This window comes from Carya illinoinensis, chromosome 5 (assembly GCF_018687715.1).
Source record: "Carya illinoinensis cultivar Pawnee chromosome 5, C.illinoinensisPawnee_v1, whole genome shotgun sequence".
Classification (NCBI taxonomy): Eukaryota; Viridiplantae; Streptophyta; class Magnoliopsida; order Fagales; family Juglandaceae; genus Carya; species Carya illinoinensis.
In genome coordinates this window covers 5,657,939-5,675,924 of record NC_056756.1, presented here as the reverse complement: position 1 = coordinate 5,675,924, position 17,986 = coordinate 5,657,939, and the positions used below count along the sequence as shown (strand labels likewise).

General features: G+C 31.5%; 1 protein-coding gene and 1 long non-coding RNA gene across 2 annotated transcripts; one reads left to right on the top strand and one right to left on the bottom strand.

Moving 5' to 3' along the window:
* Nucleotides 1–13,245: 13,245 nt before the first annotated feature.
* Nucleotides 13,246–14,777, bottom strand: LOC122310596. Its single transcript, XR_006242648.1, has 3 exons — nt 14,690–14,777; nt 14,128–14,213; nt 13,246–13,366 (listed from the first exon to the last, which is right to left on the bottom strand). It is a non-coding gene; the product is annotated as an uncharacterized LOC122310596 (long non-coding RNA).
* A 1,543-nt stretch (nt 14,778–16,320) lies between these two features.
* LOC122310595 (histone H4) lies at nt 16,321–16,920 on the top strand. Its single transcript, XM_043124597.1, has one exon. The coding sequence runs from the start codon at nt 16,366–16,368 to the stop codon at nt 16,675–16,677; it is 312 nt and encodes a 103-aa protein (XP_042980531.1). The 5' UTR covers nt 16,321–16,365; the 3' UTR covers nt 16,678–16,920.
* Nucleotides 16,921–17,986: the final 1,066 nt, after the last annotated feature.

Below are 17,986 nucleotides of genomic sequence, written 5' to 3'. Positions count from 1 at the left end.
CGTGTAAATTGATGTGTAAAATGCAAATTGCTAGCTACCTTTCTTGACCATGCCTTTGTCGGGTGGCCTTTAAATAATCCAACAAGTTATTTAATTTCTGTTTTAAAATATTTATAAAAATTTTATTTACAATCATGTTTACGTATATTTTTATATATTTTATTAATATAATTAATTATATTAATAAAATATGTAAAAAATATATAAAAATATATATAATATTATTTATAAAATTCATTTATTAAACAGGAATATTGATGAATTTAATATTTCCTTAATTTTTGGGCAGAGAAAATTCATGTACCAAACTATCTTTAATCCAATGATGGTTATTGAATCTATAAAGTAATAGTTTTCGGATTGAAGAATGAGAATTGGGTCATTATTAAAATTAGGTCAGTTCCAAACAACCTTTTTAGGTCAAGGATTTTGATTGATCGGTAAAGATTTTTATGGAGCAATTGAAACTGTCAAGCATTAATGTTATGTCCTTGAAGACGCTGCATTGAAAGATTAATGTTATTCCTCGATGCGTGTGCTAATAACTTGACTATAATGTTTTTTACTTCAACTTATCACTTTTACTGTATTTCTTACTAGCTTCATGCCAATTTCATCAATTTCACTTTTAGATAATTCTAGGAGCTTTATTTTACATATTCATTATATTAAAAAATAATTAACTTTTTTATTTTATAAAATTATAATAAATCTTAATATAAACAGTGTGCTAACGCACTGATTGTATAAAATCCTTAAAAAAAAATGTGTTTACTAATACTTCAATGTGATGTGTTTAAATTTAAAAAATAAAAATATTTTATGAAAAGTTTAGGACGAATTACGAATTTATAATTGAGTTGTCACGCTCTTAATTAGAAAACTCCGGGCTCTGGAAGCTGCTAATGTGGGTAGGTGAGAGGCCATACGCTCCATTCATATCGCGTTTTCTACATTTCAATACCGGATGAGGAGTGATGTTAGGTCCTTCAAAAGTGACTCTACTTCGTTTTGTTTTTCTTTTCTTTTTTATTTGAATATTCAATAATAATAAAAATATATACAAATTTATTAGTAATAAATTTTAAAAAGAAAAATCGAAATGTACTGAATACACTTTATAAGAGGAAAATAGCATTTTTTTTTTTCTTGGATGAATGGCCTCTACAGTACCACGCACCTGTCCTGTCAAATTAACCCAATGGTGGGCCATTGGTGGCTCCCTCTCGCGCTTATAGCCTTGTACCACAGCCTGCGCATTTTTTAAGAAGTAAGGGTGATTATTTAAATATAAAAATAAAGTCTCATTTAGTCGTTAGAGATGAAAAATTACTTGTAATAGATTATGTAAACTCAAATTTATCGGTTTTGAATTATAGTATATGTAAAAGTAAAATTAAATTTACTTGTTACTATTTAAGGAATAAATGTTTATTTTATTATTTTATATTATTCATAAATTATTAATTTAATTAAGATATAATTACTTATAAATAGAATAGTAAAATATGATAAAATTAAATAAATTAATAATTAAAAAATTAAATATTTTTTTAATTATTAATTATTCATTATCATATAATAAATAAATAGATAATTTAATTTAGAGATTTGATGTAAATAGTTAAAGTTAAATTTATTTTATATTATTTTATTATATAATAAAAAATATTTATTTTAATGTAAAAATTTATGTGAATGAAATAATTAAAAATTAAATTTATTTTATATTTATCAAAAATATTTTTAACTTTAGATAATTTAAAGAGGATGTTCTAAATGGGCCCACCGAACCTCACATGCCACCTCAGTTTGTTTAAATAAATGGCCCACATTCCGTGTCTGCCTTCCCTGCCTCCTCGCTGCTCCGACCTCCATATGTTTTTCGTGGCATTTCAGGATCGACGTTTGAGTCCATTTCAAGTGCTTCGTCTACCACGTTATCTCGGCTGCTCCGCCCATTGATTGAAAAGTGTGTGTTACAAGGAGCGAGTACTTTTGTTTTGTTTACGTGGGGCGAGTGGGGTTGGAATTCCTTACTTGTCCTCGTCGAGAAGAAACGTCCGTGACGTGGCTAACGTAAGCTGAAAGGACGTGTAATTGTAATGCTCACAGCGAAGCATCGCGTCTTTTTCTTCTTCTTTTTTCTTCCTTTTCTGTGGCTTCCGAGTGTCATTGAGGAATTTAATTAATAGTCAGAAATTATTATAAAATAATATTATAAAATATGTACATACTGTATAATTGTTTGAAAAAATAAAATGTCTTATTAAAAATTTAATTTTTTATATATAAATATCATATTTATTCATTTTTTAAAAAATAATTATACAATACTTTTTTTTTAAATAGACTTCAATTCATTACTGAATGAATGAAGTTATAGCTGTGACCAATAATTACGGGTAACAATCCCTGATTACAAGCCAATTACTCATCGATTGTACGCTCCTCCGTACATAATTTTCATTGCGCCGGATTATGTTTAAAAACTTCTAAACTCTCCAATGACGACACCATACTGAGATACGAGACTTTGATAAACAGAAGTGTCAATCTCAGCTCGTCTGCGAGAAAAACAACACAAACTATCCTCACCTTCTAAAAGAGAATAGGAACTATCCAACCTTCACCCTCTATAAGAGGAGATGACTCACAACCCTCATCCTCAAAAGAGAAAAGGACTCACAACCCTCATCCTCAAAAGAGGAGATGTACTTGACTATTTCAAAAAATATTTATTAAGATCTAAAATAAAAGCAACATAATAGCCACTGAAAAAACAAACTAATAAGGCACTATGCCGTATGTCCACTCGCCTTTCGCCCAATCCCTTTCTGCCCATAGATTTCTGTCAGCACCCATCACGCACAGGTAGCCTGCACCACGCAATTCCTGCACAATGGTTTCTGACAACAAACCAATCGTAACAGAGCCACTTCCTGCACAATGGCTTCATCCCTGTCACCGTCGCCAGCCCATAACCACCAAAACCATCCATACTCCACTTCGGCTAGTCTAAACGGAAGCAGAGATGAAAACCAAAACCAAAACAGAGACGAAACATAGGCTTATTCTAGACACCCAACCAAAAAAACCAGATCTAGCCAGATCTAAACAACCAAAATGAAAATAAAGAAGAACTAATAAACCATCTAAAAACTGCGACACCCGGTTTCCGCCACCAACCAAAGGAGTGACCACCATGAGTTGCACCTGGACTCCACCCCAAAACTCCTTTAAAACCTCCATGTAGCTCGGCTTACAACTCGAAAACAACCATCTGTTTTCCATGGATAAAACAGAGATTCTTTACTCCGGGGGAAGCACCCCAAACCAACATGCAAAAACATCATCTCCAAGAGCAAGTCACCCGAATTAACTCACACCGTAACCCTCTGAGAAATCCCCACAGAAGATTATACCAAAACAGTTAGGAAACTCGCCCAAAACGAAACCGAGAACCTCCACCCACAAAATGAAAAGCCTCTCCGCCCAGATGGGTATAAAAATAAAGTAAAGTTCTCGGGACACAGCTTCTGGTGGAGGCCTCCGGACATAGATCTCATTTTTAAAAGAAAAGCAATGAAAAACAGAAAAAGAAAAGGGTTGGGGGAGGGAGGGAGGAGCCGAAGCTCCACCTCCCTCGGACGGTTTTCACTTTCTCTAACCTAGAGAGAAGATAGAGATTCTCTCACTACCATTATAATTATACAATACTTATATATTCGCAATTATAAATATTATTTTTCATTACCATATTATTCTATTTATTTTTAATGTCTAAGATTGCGTTTGTGTACTAAAAGTATCTCAGGCACTTAACACTTCTCACTATTATTTATTATTTTATTATTATTTTTTACATATTTTTATTATTAATTACTTTTTACTTACTTTTTATTACTATTCATTATTTTGTAATTATTTTTTATATATTTTTTACTATTATTTATAACTCTTCTTAACACTCAAATCCATCTAAAGATGAGAATATATAACGTATTGTTGTGAATTTTCTAATTCTTTAAATATATGTCTTTTATTACCTTTTGAGAATGTTAAATTTTGTCATCTCGATCTGAAAACTTTCAGTAATTACTTATTTAACTATAGACGTATTAATTTATTTAAAGTGAAAGCTAACAAAATATTAAATACAAAATATTAATGGCTTTACTTTTATCTACGTCCATGTACCAGGTCAAGAGCTAATCCACACGTTGAATTCAAAGTTTTAAATTTTATATAATTATATATCTATATGTAGATTTTGATGATAATAAATAAATTTAAAAAATAAAAAAATCTCAAATTCAAGTTGTCTATATAATAGAGTCAAGCACATTAAGAAAATAAGCATGAACAAGAAGGGAACAAGTTCATATTAAAGTTATAGAATAATGTTGTAAATTTCTTAAAAATTCAAAATTAAGATTAAGGCTCGAAATTAATATTTTATCATAAAGTATTAAAATACATTTTCCACACGTGCGTGAATATTTTGAAAATTAAATTTGAATATTTTCAAAAGTGATTGATGCTTTTTTTGACTTATGCAAAATGTAGATGATTTTATTTGAAATATTTGAAAAGTAAAGTGTGCTCCTTTTGTCATATGCAAAAAGTAAAAGATTAGGTTTGAATTTTTTAAAAAGTAAAGTGTGCTCCTTTTGTCATATGTCAAAAGTAAAAGATTATGTTTGAAATTTTTAAAAAATGAATGATGTTGTCTTTGACAATTGAAAAAGAAGAACCTTTTATTTGAATTTTTTAAAAAAGTAAATAATGTTGTCTTTGACATGTGAATCTTTTTAAATTTGAATATGAAATCTCATATGTCTATAAATAGATCATTTGAGGGCTTCACATTCACAACACCAAGAGCATACAACATTCATTCAAAACTTTCATCCTCTTTTCTCTAAGTATTGAGCCTTAATCTTGTTCATTTTGAGAGATATAGTTTGCGCTGTATTGTTCTTATTTCACTCATTGAGGAGTGTTTTGTGATAACCTGTGACGCCCTCAAATTCTGTTTAGGATCGGACGGACATTTGAAGCGTCGAGACATGCAACACAAGGTTACCTGCCCCCGTTTATGACATATAAGATGTAATATTCCTATCATGCATCTAACAATATGCAATATTCGCAGCGGATAAATTTTTTCTTTAGCAATACTATGCACCAAATTGAAAATATCCCAAATACTTAAAACATACTTCATACATAAAAATCCATTGAATAACTAAGATCACAACACTAGTCCAAAATGATTATGATCCAAAAAGTACTAGAGATGTAACTCAATCGTACAAGTAGTAATTTACGTTAATTACTATATTAACATTTATGTCGCACTGTCGCTTAGTCAACTGTGTCTAGTTGATCAGCTCCTGATTCTCCTTCAGATCCTGTAACAAAATCTACCATTCGGGGGGAAATCTACCATTCGGGGGGAATGGTAGTTGGGACTACCAAAGTGAGATTTGATTACAAATCTCAATAAGTTAACAAAAAACTTCCACACAAGCTAATAATGCATGGATGACAGTAAAAACATAAATGCATAATCAAATTCATAAGTAATTAAAGCATAACTTGGCGTACAACATAGCATAATTGACATAACTTAAATTGAAACATGAACTGAACTTAACTTGATATGAACTTGATCTGAAACTTGACTTAGTATGAACTTGCTTTGAAACTTGAATTAACATGAAAAATACATACTCCAGAGTTGTTGTGGCCCCATGTATTCTACGTGTAAATACATACTCCACAGTTGTTGTGGTCCCATGTATTCTACACAAACTTGACTTAACATGAAAAATACATTCTCCACAGTTGTTGTGGCCCCATGTATTCTACGTGTAAATACATATTCCACAATTGTTGTGGCCCCATGTATTATACGGAAACTTATTCTTTAACTGCTTAAATACATACTCCACAGTTGTTATGGCCCCATGTATTCTACGTGTCACAATTGCTGTGCCTCACATAGTGTATGCGCCACAATTGCTGTGACCCCATACATAAGTAATCAAGATGAAACGTGACTGGAATACGAAATGACTGAAACTCTGACGTAACATAACGTGACTTGAACATAACTTGAAATACATGACCAACTTGAGATAGAAACATTTCGTAACATGGCATAATATATAATAGACAACATATTTAACATGACATACTTGCAACAGTGAATATTACATGACTTGACATACATGTAATAGATGGCATATTTAGCATGACGTACTTGTAAGGTACAGTAATACATGACAGAATATATTATGTAACAGATAAAAAATTGATTACAGAATAAATTCTGTATAATAGACAATTACGTGATAACTTGACATGGCATGACATATATGATAATACACATACATACATTGTAGTTCATTTACTTAGCACATACACACAGTAGACTGCTAGTAAGTTAAAAGTTAACTTATCTCGATCTCCGCGTTTCTTATAACACTTCAAGTGCGATCATGAGGAACTGTAGTTAGTGATTCTAAAAGTTAGAACTAAATCACTAATAATTTGAAATATGGAAAATACTAACTTAAAGAGTAAAATTTTCATTTTACTCTATACATGTGGGAAAATGACCGTTTTACCCATAACTTAAGGATTTTGCATACTAACTCCAAAATTTTTCAAAATTTACATTCCTCATGTAAATTTTGTCCTAAACTTAAATATCAACTCAGAAAAATTTAAAACAAAACACAACTATGAAGAACACACTATGGCCGAAACATCCATAGGCCATTTCCCTTTATTTTTGTTGCAATTCCTTCCAACTTCAAAACTCATGCTTAAACCAAAATTTTGCAACAAACATCTTCCAATCTTAAGTTCAAAACCATACTTAAAACATCCATTTAGAAAAAGCTAATAATTAACACCAAACTTTTTTGTAAAAAAAATCCAAGCACTTGAATCACAAATTTTGACCTTAAATCAAAACATCTCCAAGAATTTCAAAAAATCAAATCTTACTTCTAACATATTCATAATATCATCCTAACATTAACCATGCTTTAAATCATCAAACTAAAGTCACCAAAATCACAAAATAACATTTGGAGTTTTTGGTTTTACACTTAGTCCAAAAACAGAAACTTTTTCTTCAACTAGTTTTGATAAATCTCTTGATCTATGACTTATAAATATATGATCTTCAAACCAAACCATCACATGGTTTAAAAAGATATCCTAAAACATATATAAGCAAATAATTCAAGATCACATGGTTAGAAATTAACCAAAACATAAATTTAGCCAAGAATATCCACACTTTGGCTTATTTGAATATCTCTTTGCATAAAATTTCATATCTTTGAAACTAACATCAAATATCTTCAAAATAATAATATAACATGTATATAAGATAGTTAGGATCCTCTAATAAAATTATTAAAGTCATTAGAATAAGTTTAGACCACCAAAGAATTAAACTTTCTCAAAACAGAAACTGTTTTTCTTCTTCCAGTTTCTAAGTTTCTAAATCTAAGAAAAGCTTTCATCAAAACCTTTAATCATGCAAACATCCTCAACCAATAGTCACATATACATGTTAACAATACTCCATAAAAATTTCGGACCAATATCTATCCATTAGCTTGGTCAAAAACTCCAAACTATAACATATTCTCCAATTTATCTCTCAGAATGACCTTTTTATAGTTTACACAATATTTGACTGACCAAATAATCTTCAAATGGGGCAAATAAGATATCCATGTAAACTAGACTAAAAAAGGAACAACTTATATGAAGGAGATTTTATGATAAAACACTTACAAAAGCTTCGAAATGGGTGTACAAAAGACCTCCTAAAAAGTGTCCGAGATAGAGTGTTTGATATTTTTTCAATGGAAAGTATAAATGAAGATAATTTCGTGGGGAGAGGTGGCTGGAGATACTTATGGATGAGATATGGAAGAGATGAGGCTGGAGTTGAGAGTTGAGTGTAATTTTCTCCTACCCAAAATATCTATAAAAGATTATCTCATAATATTCTATCCAATAGTATCTACAAAAAAATCAACTTAAGATATTTTTATCTAATAATATTTATAAAAATCAACTCAAAATATTTTTACCCAATAATATTCATGAAAATTACCTCAAGATATTTTTTTTTATCCAATAATATCTACAGTTTTGAACAGACGTTTTGTCCGAAAATATGAAAAAATGTTATTGCGCCATAAGACTTTAAATAACCCTCCGAGTCTAATGGCACAAACCATAATACATTTTGACACTTCTAACTATCTCCAATAATAAAAAACACACTTATGATACTATAGTAAATAATAACACTAACTATGTAGTTAGACAAAAACCTATACGATTAATGGATTTGTGAAAACTTATGGAGTTTTTACGAAGTTCCTAAAGTTAATAGAAATTTCACAATTGAATTTCTAGCGGGCTGTTACATAACCTACCCACTATCAACTCTTATATCAGTAAAAGGGTGTGTATAACCTTTGTGCGTGTAGAAAGTGTTCTACATAGAGAATAGTTGAATCACCACGTGTAAGGTGATTGCTAGTATAGAGGGTGTTCTACACAGATCCTTTGTAGCGGTGTTGTTCAAAGGTGTAATAGGTTTCTATTTCTACCTGAAGGAGGTTGAATAGTGAATTTGAGGATCCTCAAAGGGTAGCTTGAGGCGAGGACGTAGGCAGTGGGGCCGAACCTCGTTAACATACTAAGTTTGCTTCTCTCTTATCCTTACTCTTTATATTTATTACTGTTTCGTATTTTGTTTATATTTTATATTGTATATATTTGATTTGTAATTATTATTTTTTTAAATACAACTCAATTCATCATCCTCTTATGTTAGTCATCTAGGCAACACTACCTAACAGTATTTGAAAATTAAAATGGCTCTTCTATTTAAAAATAAAGGTTCTAAAATATTCTTAAAATTTTAATAAACGCTTTAACAGTTAAAAAAGTTTTATAAAAATAAATTAATAAATTAATATGCCTTAATATGATATATCAAATTATAAATCAAATCGAATGATACTATATATAGTCGTAAAGTACGTAATAATCGCATAATCTTTTTAAAAAAGAATAAAGTATATTATTAAAAATTTATTTATTTTATATGAATCTCAGTTATACAGTTAGTTATATTATACAGTTATATAATATGCAAGTCATTGACATTTTTTTTGTAAAATCATTTTTTAATAATAAATCCTTATATTTAAAAAAAAATACATAAATTTTATCCATCTTAATTATGCAAATCTAAGTAACCCTGAGAGATAATTCAGTTGGCCAGGAATTGGATTTGTCTTCAATAGTCATCAGTTCGAGTGGCCTCATGGTCACTGTAGGTTTATTTAGCCGTTAATTTTAAAATCCCGTGAGATTAGTCAAAATATGCACAAGCTGACCGGATACTAACAGATAAAAAATAAAAAAAAATTAATATATAAATACTATTGAACTAAAGAATGCAAATTCATAAAGGTAGAGGGAAACGTGACAAATATATAAATTGGCTCCTTTGGGTAATAAAACCGACGGGACAAATACGTTAAAGAAATGTCGTTTTAAATCAAGACTCGAGAGGGAGCCGGAGGAAATTCTGGAACATCATTTTATTACGTGCACGTTTAGAGTTGTGATAGAAAATATTATTTTTAGTTCAAGTTTTATAGTTTAAAACTTAACGTAATAAGTTCTATTATCAAAAAAATATTTACTGTGTTTGGGATTTATATGTCTAAAACGTTTTCAAATATATTAGATTTGTTTGGAATGAATTTAAAAAATACTTTTTGAGGTATAAATGATATAAAATGGTATATTCTTAATAGAAATAAAATATTATAATAAAATAACAACGAAAATTGTCTAATAAATTTTTCAGTAATTATAATGGAAAGAAAATATCTTAAACAATGCATAAGTAAAAGAGCAATATGATCACGTTCAATATTAATAATATTTTCACTAGATATATCTAATTGTTGCATGCTTGAGTAATATTCTGCTTGTTCGTCCTCTATGCTTCCAAGAGGTAGATAATCCTCTTCATCATCGTATGACTTGAACTCAATATCCTTTAATGCATGAGTTCTAATAAAATTATGAATAATCATAAATGTCATAACAATTTTAATTTGCTTATGATAAAGAAAGGCTCAACATATCACATGACAATTTTTAAGAAAATAAAATTTGAACCATTTAATCCACAAATTGTAGTTAGAATTTATGGACCCTCCATAATATTTTAAGTAAGACCCGTGATCTCTAAGAACTCAATGAGTGAAGGAAATATCCTCTTGTAACCATATATTAGAACAAGAGCTATGTTCAAAGCCACATCAGTTATGAAGATACTATAAAAAGTCAAGCAATTATAGGACTTGAAATGCGGTGCTCAATGAAGGACCTCAATCCCTTGCATGGCCAACAAAAAAGAAAAAAGAAAAAAAAAGGGGGAGCAAAGACTACAATGGCAACTAGGTAAGCAGCTCCAAACAAAAATAACAAATAATAAGAAAATAATATAAATCACAACATATCTAAATTACAGTCGATTGTGAATAGATGATTATAACTCACTTTGCACAAATGACAATACTATCAAATGCATGCAGACTCCACAAAATTTGCAAAACCACCAATGAAAGATAAGGTTTTTAGTTTTATTTTTGTTTTACACACTCTACCGAACTCAGTCATGGGTGTTGTATAAATAGAACAGAGACGTAGAGTTTTAATATGATGGAAAATACGTTAGAATCAATTGGAACATATATTAACAGAAATTTATTCATACATTTCTTCACTTTTTTTGGTCATGATAAAATCCAATATTTAAGTAGGTAGCTAATCCAATAAATCTAGACATTTATCCAATACAATCTTTTTGAGCAGTTGATTCCAAACTTCTTGGATTTTAGGAAAGAAAAGATAAGGCATCTAACCGAAGAGTACCAATGAAGATGCACCGCCGAGGAAGAGAAGCCACGTCAGTCCCAAACCTTGAGAAAAAGTTTTGGTAATTCAGTAGAGTTTAAAAATTTGGCCCCCCTGAGTTCTGATAACTCTATTTTGGCTCTATTCAAATTTGATAGAGAGCAAATCGAGATTTTTCGTATGAGAAATCTCCAAAGAATGATGACGAACTAGCTCAAGAACCTAGTGAAGTTGATAAAGTCAAAGGCGCGATGGCTGAAGAAGACTAAAAAGAAGTCGTACATGAAGATGGACAAGGTGCGGGGGCTGAAGAAGTCGAAGGTGGGTTTCCGGGATCTGTTGTTGTTTGTAGTGCCTACTGATTTTGTGTTATAAAAAAAATAAAAAAATTGAAGGCTTCAACGCCATCTGAAAGTTGAAGGCTTTAGCAAATCAATGGGTTACAGTGTCCCCTACTCCTAGCGTGAAGGTTTTCAGAGAGAGAGAGAGTTGTCATTGTGTTAAAATAATGATAATCATTTTGTAATATATATGGCACGGTAAATTATGACTTACTTTTTATAAAGTGCTTCTTACAAAAATCATCACTTTGTTGAAATGTGTTTTTTTACTTCTTTTTTTTTTTTTTAAATTTAAAAGTACTTTAATATAAAATTACCAAATAGGTAAATTTTGTTATTTGAGTACTTCAAACCATTTTAAAATACTTTTTAGACTTTTCACTGCTCAAACAAACTTTACATAATACGAGAATGCAATAATAAAAACCCATATATATATAAATTAATATAATCAAGAGTGTTGCTTTATCTGGAGTTTATTACTCATTTATTAAAAGTACAAAAATACAAAATATATATATTCAAATTAAAACAGGTTAAAAAACACAAAAAATGAATATTAAAATTTTAAGTTTATTTTCTTATTTTGTGTTCATATTTATAATTTTTTTAAAAATAAATTACATGTCATCATACAGTAATACCACGTCAAGAATTATTTAATGTGTAAATTTTGACCATGTAGCATTATTTCATAATCAAACCATCTATAATAACTGTAACTTGGACTTATACAATATTCCATGCTTCCCCGAAAATAAGCATATAATCGCGGAGCTTCAAACATAAATGGGGTACGCCTTAAGATTCTCTAATCATTAAGATTCATTTATTATTATTATTTATTAAGAAATTATTATTTTTATAAAATAAAGTAAATCACTAAATCTTAATATAGCCTTGGTATAGAAATAAATAAATAAATAAGAAAGAGTACACGTCCCACCCATTTTACACTTTATGGTTTTAATTATAGGACAATTGCATAGATTTAGCAAAACTTAATGAAAAAGTTTAGTGGTGTGCACGTCCAACTAGTTCTCATTCTCAATTAGGAATATGAAACAAAAACTAAGGTGGTTGGTCGAGGGGAGAGAACCAAACCATCATCTTATCCTTTCCTCCCCTTTTGACTTAGGAAAATTCAATTTATCATTTTTATACTACACATCACATATTTTGTTTCTTATCAAATATATGATGTACGAATAATGAGTAAACAATTTTATTTAATTTAACAAGAATAAAACAAAAATAAATAATAAATCAAGTGTAACGTGTGGTGTAAGAATGATATAAGGAAAAATCTAGTTGTAAACGATTCTGTATACCAATACGTGTACCCATCTAATATGATTGGTTAGAAATAGGGGTGTTCATCCGGGTTCCAACCTGGGAATCCGGATAGACCCAAACCGAAACCCGGATTTTAAATCCGGGCCGGAACCCGGACCGGTTAGCCCGGGTCAGAAATGGGCCGGAACCCGGATAAATCCGGATTTTTCAAAACCCGGATTCCGGGTTCCGGATTAAACCCGGGTTTTTTTTTTAAGCCCATATATAAAAACTTAAGTGTATATCCAATATTTTCACATGTGGCTCTGATTTTTTTATAAAAAACAAAAGAATAAATTTGATTGTCTTTAGAGGATGAAAAATATCAACTACTATATCAGAGTTCTACTTAATTTGCCTCTAATAAAATTGCATGTAAAACCAAAAAAAAATTCCAATATTCTTCTATGCAAAGTATGCATGCATTACAATACAATCCATTGCATATTATATTATTTGTTATTTATACATTACATTACAACTAAATTTCAATATATGAAATACAAAATCAGTGATTTAATTTCCATATTATCAAACATGTAGGCCAATGCTAATGCAGCCATGAAGCGTGCCATTTTTGATACTGATGAAGAACAAAGATGAACTAAGGTAGGAACTCCCCCTTCTTCCACTATATGGAGTGCATTACCAGGATTGAAAGCAAGGTTCCACAGAGCTCCTGCAGCTGTTTCATGGACATCCTGGAAGGAAAATATCAATTAAGCCAAATTTATGCCATACTAGTGCTTAAAGAAGAGGTTAAAAAGCATCTGCTGTCTTCCTCTCTCCCTCAGATATAGTATGTGTGGCCTCTCTCTCTCTCTCTCTCTCTCTCATGTCAAAACACAAACAACGTCTAGCTTTTGCAGAAGCAAAAAAGGGGGACTTGAATATCCCATATCATGAGCATTATTGAACACTTTATGTCACCATAATTGACATGTTCAACAGATATATACATGATTTATATAAGATATACTCTAATACCCAATGCACAAAAAGAAAAAAAAATCAAAATCAACAAACAGATTTCTTCCTATATAAGATATTTCCTATATAAAATCAAAATCAACAACATAGTTATGCGAAATATCTTTCATAACTCTGGAGTTCCATTCCTAAAAGGATTCAGAGTTATCATGATTGACATATCCAAATACAGACTGTTTCGATAAAATCCACTCGGCATATCCAAATATCCTCTTAAACCCAACAAAACCAACATCTTCAAATCGGTTAGTTCATGTGTTGATTTCATCTAAACCAAATATGATCAGATCTGAAGCTTTAGGTAAAAAAAAAACTACTACTGATCAAAGAGCTTTCTTTATTGTTTGGCTCTGGCTAATTATTTATAACCCGTGAAAGCTTAATTATTTATAATCCCAAAAGATTCGATGGTGGAGTAACAGAGAGTAGATTGTACATGAATAGCAATCAAATGAGCCGCACTCACACACACCTTCAACCAGAAGCTTCACTCATTCAAACACTATGACAGTGAGAGCACGAGCTTCATTGAGATTTTCAAGACAGGCAACCACAAACCTGTATACGATATGTAAAACTTTGTCACAACAACATAATCAAAGCAGACCCAAATCAACAAAAACGAAGGAACCCTAGATTTGGGCATAAAACACGAAGAAATGAAAACAAAGCAGACCCAAATCAACAAAATACTCAAAAGGAAAAAAAATCCTAAAAAAACTACTGCAGATCGAACTTGAACCGAAATGACTAGCACAGATTCGACCCTAAAAAACCTATAAAAAAAAGGATACATGCAGATCTAACGTAAATAGAAGATCTAAAAAACTTGAGAAAAAAAAACACCCAATGTTTAACAAAAAATAGTAGATCTACATTCTTTGTTAGGTCGGTTGATCGAGAGAGAGAGAGAGAGAGAGAGAGAGAGAGAGAGAGAGAGAGAGAGAGAGAGAGAGAGAGAGAGAGAGAGAGAGAGAGAGAGAGAGAGAGAGAGAGAGAGAGAGAGAGAGAGAGAGAGAGAGAAGAGAGACTACCGATCTTAGATTCTAGTGGCGGCGGCGAGAGAATAAACGGCAGCAAAACTAGGGTTCCATTCGTCGAGCTCGGATGAAAGAGAGAGAGAGAGGAGGAGTTAAGAAGTCTGAAATGAGAGAATTTTTGTTTTTAACGTAAAAGCCGGGTACCGGGGTTTAAATCTGGTACCCGGATGGAATACCCATAATCGGCCTGGATTGGGCCGGTTTTAAAAATGCGGATTTCGGCCCGGATCAAATCATGGACCGAAACCCATAACTGGACACCCGGTATCCGAGTTCCGGGCCGGGCCGGATCATATGAACAGTCTTAGTAAGAAAATCAGACTTTACTAAAAATTGTATCAATTTGAATTTTAAATATTAAAGAAGCAGTATTGGTATACATATTAGTACGCAAATTCGCATATACGAAGCAAAACTCTATAAAGCTCTTTGACCCAACCCATTTTCTTTTTTTACTTTCATCCTATCCTTCTTGTCCTACAATGTCATATGTTCCTTTTGTTTTGGTTTAATCTTATGGTAATTTTTAGATAATATAAATATTTAGTAATTTAATTTGCATATTATTTTGTTTCTCTTCTAATAACAAGGTCTTTGGATGTCGATATGGATCATAATTGACACGGATAATAATTGATTATGGTCGCTTTACAAAAGGATGGATGTCCATACCGATCACCGGCATGCACCATAATTATTGTGTTAGCATGAATGCTCCAAATTGGGCCCCCATTTTCATTAGCCATCTCTACATTCAAAATTTCAAAGTATGCATGTATGTCTCAAAAGGAAATGACGCTGCAAGAAAGTTTGGTGAGCGACGCACCTCTTATGTGAGACCTATTATAATTTAAAAAAAATAAAAAAAATCAATTATTTGTTAACATAATTAACGTGGAAAGTTTCTACATCAGTGGTGTATTGGGTGTGTTAACAAAATATCTATTAAATAGATTTTCTCATACAATAATTAGTCATTTTATTATTAAGTCGGTGTGAATAATTCCCTTCACTTAAATGATAAATTTTGATTTGTGAGATTTAAATTTCAAAATTAATATTCAGAATCAAATTATTTCATATGGATACTTTACTATGTGTACTCTATATATTGACTTGTGAACAAAATTATTCTAAAGTAATAGAGTATGTAAAACTCGCACACCCAATTTAAAAAAAGTGGAAAAATTTGAGATCTACACGGAGAGCTGTTTTAATGACAAGTCTCATTTTTTTCTAATAAGAGAGCGCGAAATTTGCATACCATAAAATATATTTATCAATAAAAATTTTAATCACATCCCCCAATATGGGGAATATTGGGGAGATAGGTTGGGGTTTTATTCTGAGTGGATTGGTTGGGGTTTTGGGCCCTGAAGTTTATTGGGTCTGGAATGGAAATTGTTATCATTACCCATTGGTAGTCCAGCTAAAATGACCAAAGGCCCGAAATTGGGGCAAATTTTGCGCTCGGTTATATTCAACATTCAAAAATGTTTTAGCCGTGCCAATCCGCCAAAATAATTTCCCACCAATCACATTCAATACTTATTCATCACGCGGATTAACGCCTCATCCAACGGCCATCGCAGCACATCGCTCCCTATAGAAACCTTCAATCTTCACCGCAAAGGCCGAACAGACACAGAATAGAGAGCAAGTAGCAGAAGATGTCAGGAAGAGGGAAGGGAGGCAAGGGATTGGGAAAGGGAGGTGCGAAACGGCACCGTAAGGTACTGAGGGACAACATCCAGGGCATCACCAAGCCCGCTATCCGACGGCTGGCGAGGCGTGGTGGAGTCAAGCGCATCAGCGGCCTCATCTACGAGGAGACCCGTGGCGTTCTCAAGATCTTCCTCGAGAACGTGATCCGCGACGCCGTTACCTACACAGAGCATGCTCGCCGCAAGACTGTAACCGCCATGGACGTCGTCTATGCCTTGAAGCGGCAGGGCAGAACCCTCTACGGCTTTGGAGGCTAAGGAGGTTTGAGTTTCTGTGATTAGATGGCTTAGAATTAGGGTCGTGTCTTGGTCAATTAAAATTGGGGGTTCATTGTAGCGGGCTTAATTTGTTGAGATATCACTGAAGCGAGAAATGAACCAACATCACTTTTTAAGTTCATATTATTCTGTGCGAAAGTGGCTCGAATCTCTCGAGATGTTATCTAAAGTCATTACTATTTAAGTTTGTATTACGAGAAATACTATCTGTTGTTTGGTTTCCGAGAAAGTGTTGGGAAAAAGGAAAAGGTGGTGTTGTTTTTCAAATATGTAGGTATTGACTGACTGGAAAGACTATAAACTCCTTTATCTCAGGTGCGCTATACTTCTTATCGTAATCAAAATTTTATTGTTAGATACAAAATCTACCTCCCCAGAAATATTATGGCTACAGTTAATCACTGTAATTTTAGTAGGCTTCGAGGGCCTAGTCCTCCAATCTGTAATGTTTGAAGTGATGGAAATCTGGAATGCGTCATTTGTATTACAATTAACCGATCCACTAACTCAACAGCTTGGAACGTGGCCTAACACCAGGCTCTGGATCAAGAGTCTTTCAACATAACTAAACCCAATTAAAATAAGACCTATTACAAAATAACATAACTAGAAATAAGAAGGGCCCAGTACGAATAGGCCCAAGGCCCGACCCGCTTTCAGACATAACCTAAGGAGTAGGGTTTCATCTTATTTGCACATAACATGAAACCTCACTTCTGTTCCCCCTAAGCAAAGCCCACATTCAATGCAAAACCGACGGCAACTCAAAATAATATTGAACCCTCCCCTATCTATCGACTATCTTAGCCATCCCACAAATTTCCTCAATTCAACTATTTTCTAAGAGTATTTACATTAGATTCTTATAAAATTTTCTATAATTTAGTTAAAAATAATATTTTTTAAAATTTTATTCATCTTTCAAAAGTCTCATACATCCTATTCACTATTCTTTTTTTATTCTATTAAAATAATATTTTTTTATTACTTTATTTTCACTTTTATTTATAAATTTAACTATTCAATATTTTTTTGTTATGTTTTGAACTATTATTTTATTAAATATTTTAAATAAAAATTTAAATTATTATTTTTGGATATGATAATGTTTTTTTTATATATTTTTGTAATTATTTAAATTATTTTTAAAATTATTATTTAAAACTATAACAAATATGAATATTATAAAAAATGTAGATGATTGAAAGAATAATTTATTTTATATATGAGAATAAAATATTAATAAAAAATAGCTTAGGAAATAAATAGTTTCTCCTATTTATTCCTT

Bases quoted from the DNA above. Each gene is read 5' to 3' on its own strand.
- LOC122310595 (XM_043124597.1), top strand. From the start codon at position 16,366: ATGTCAGGAAGAGGGAAGGGAGGCAAGGGATTGGGAAAGGGAGGTGCG.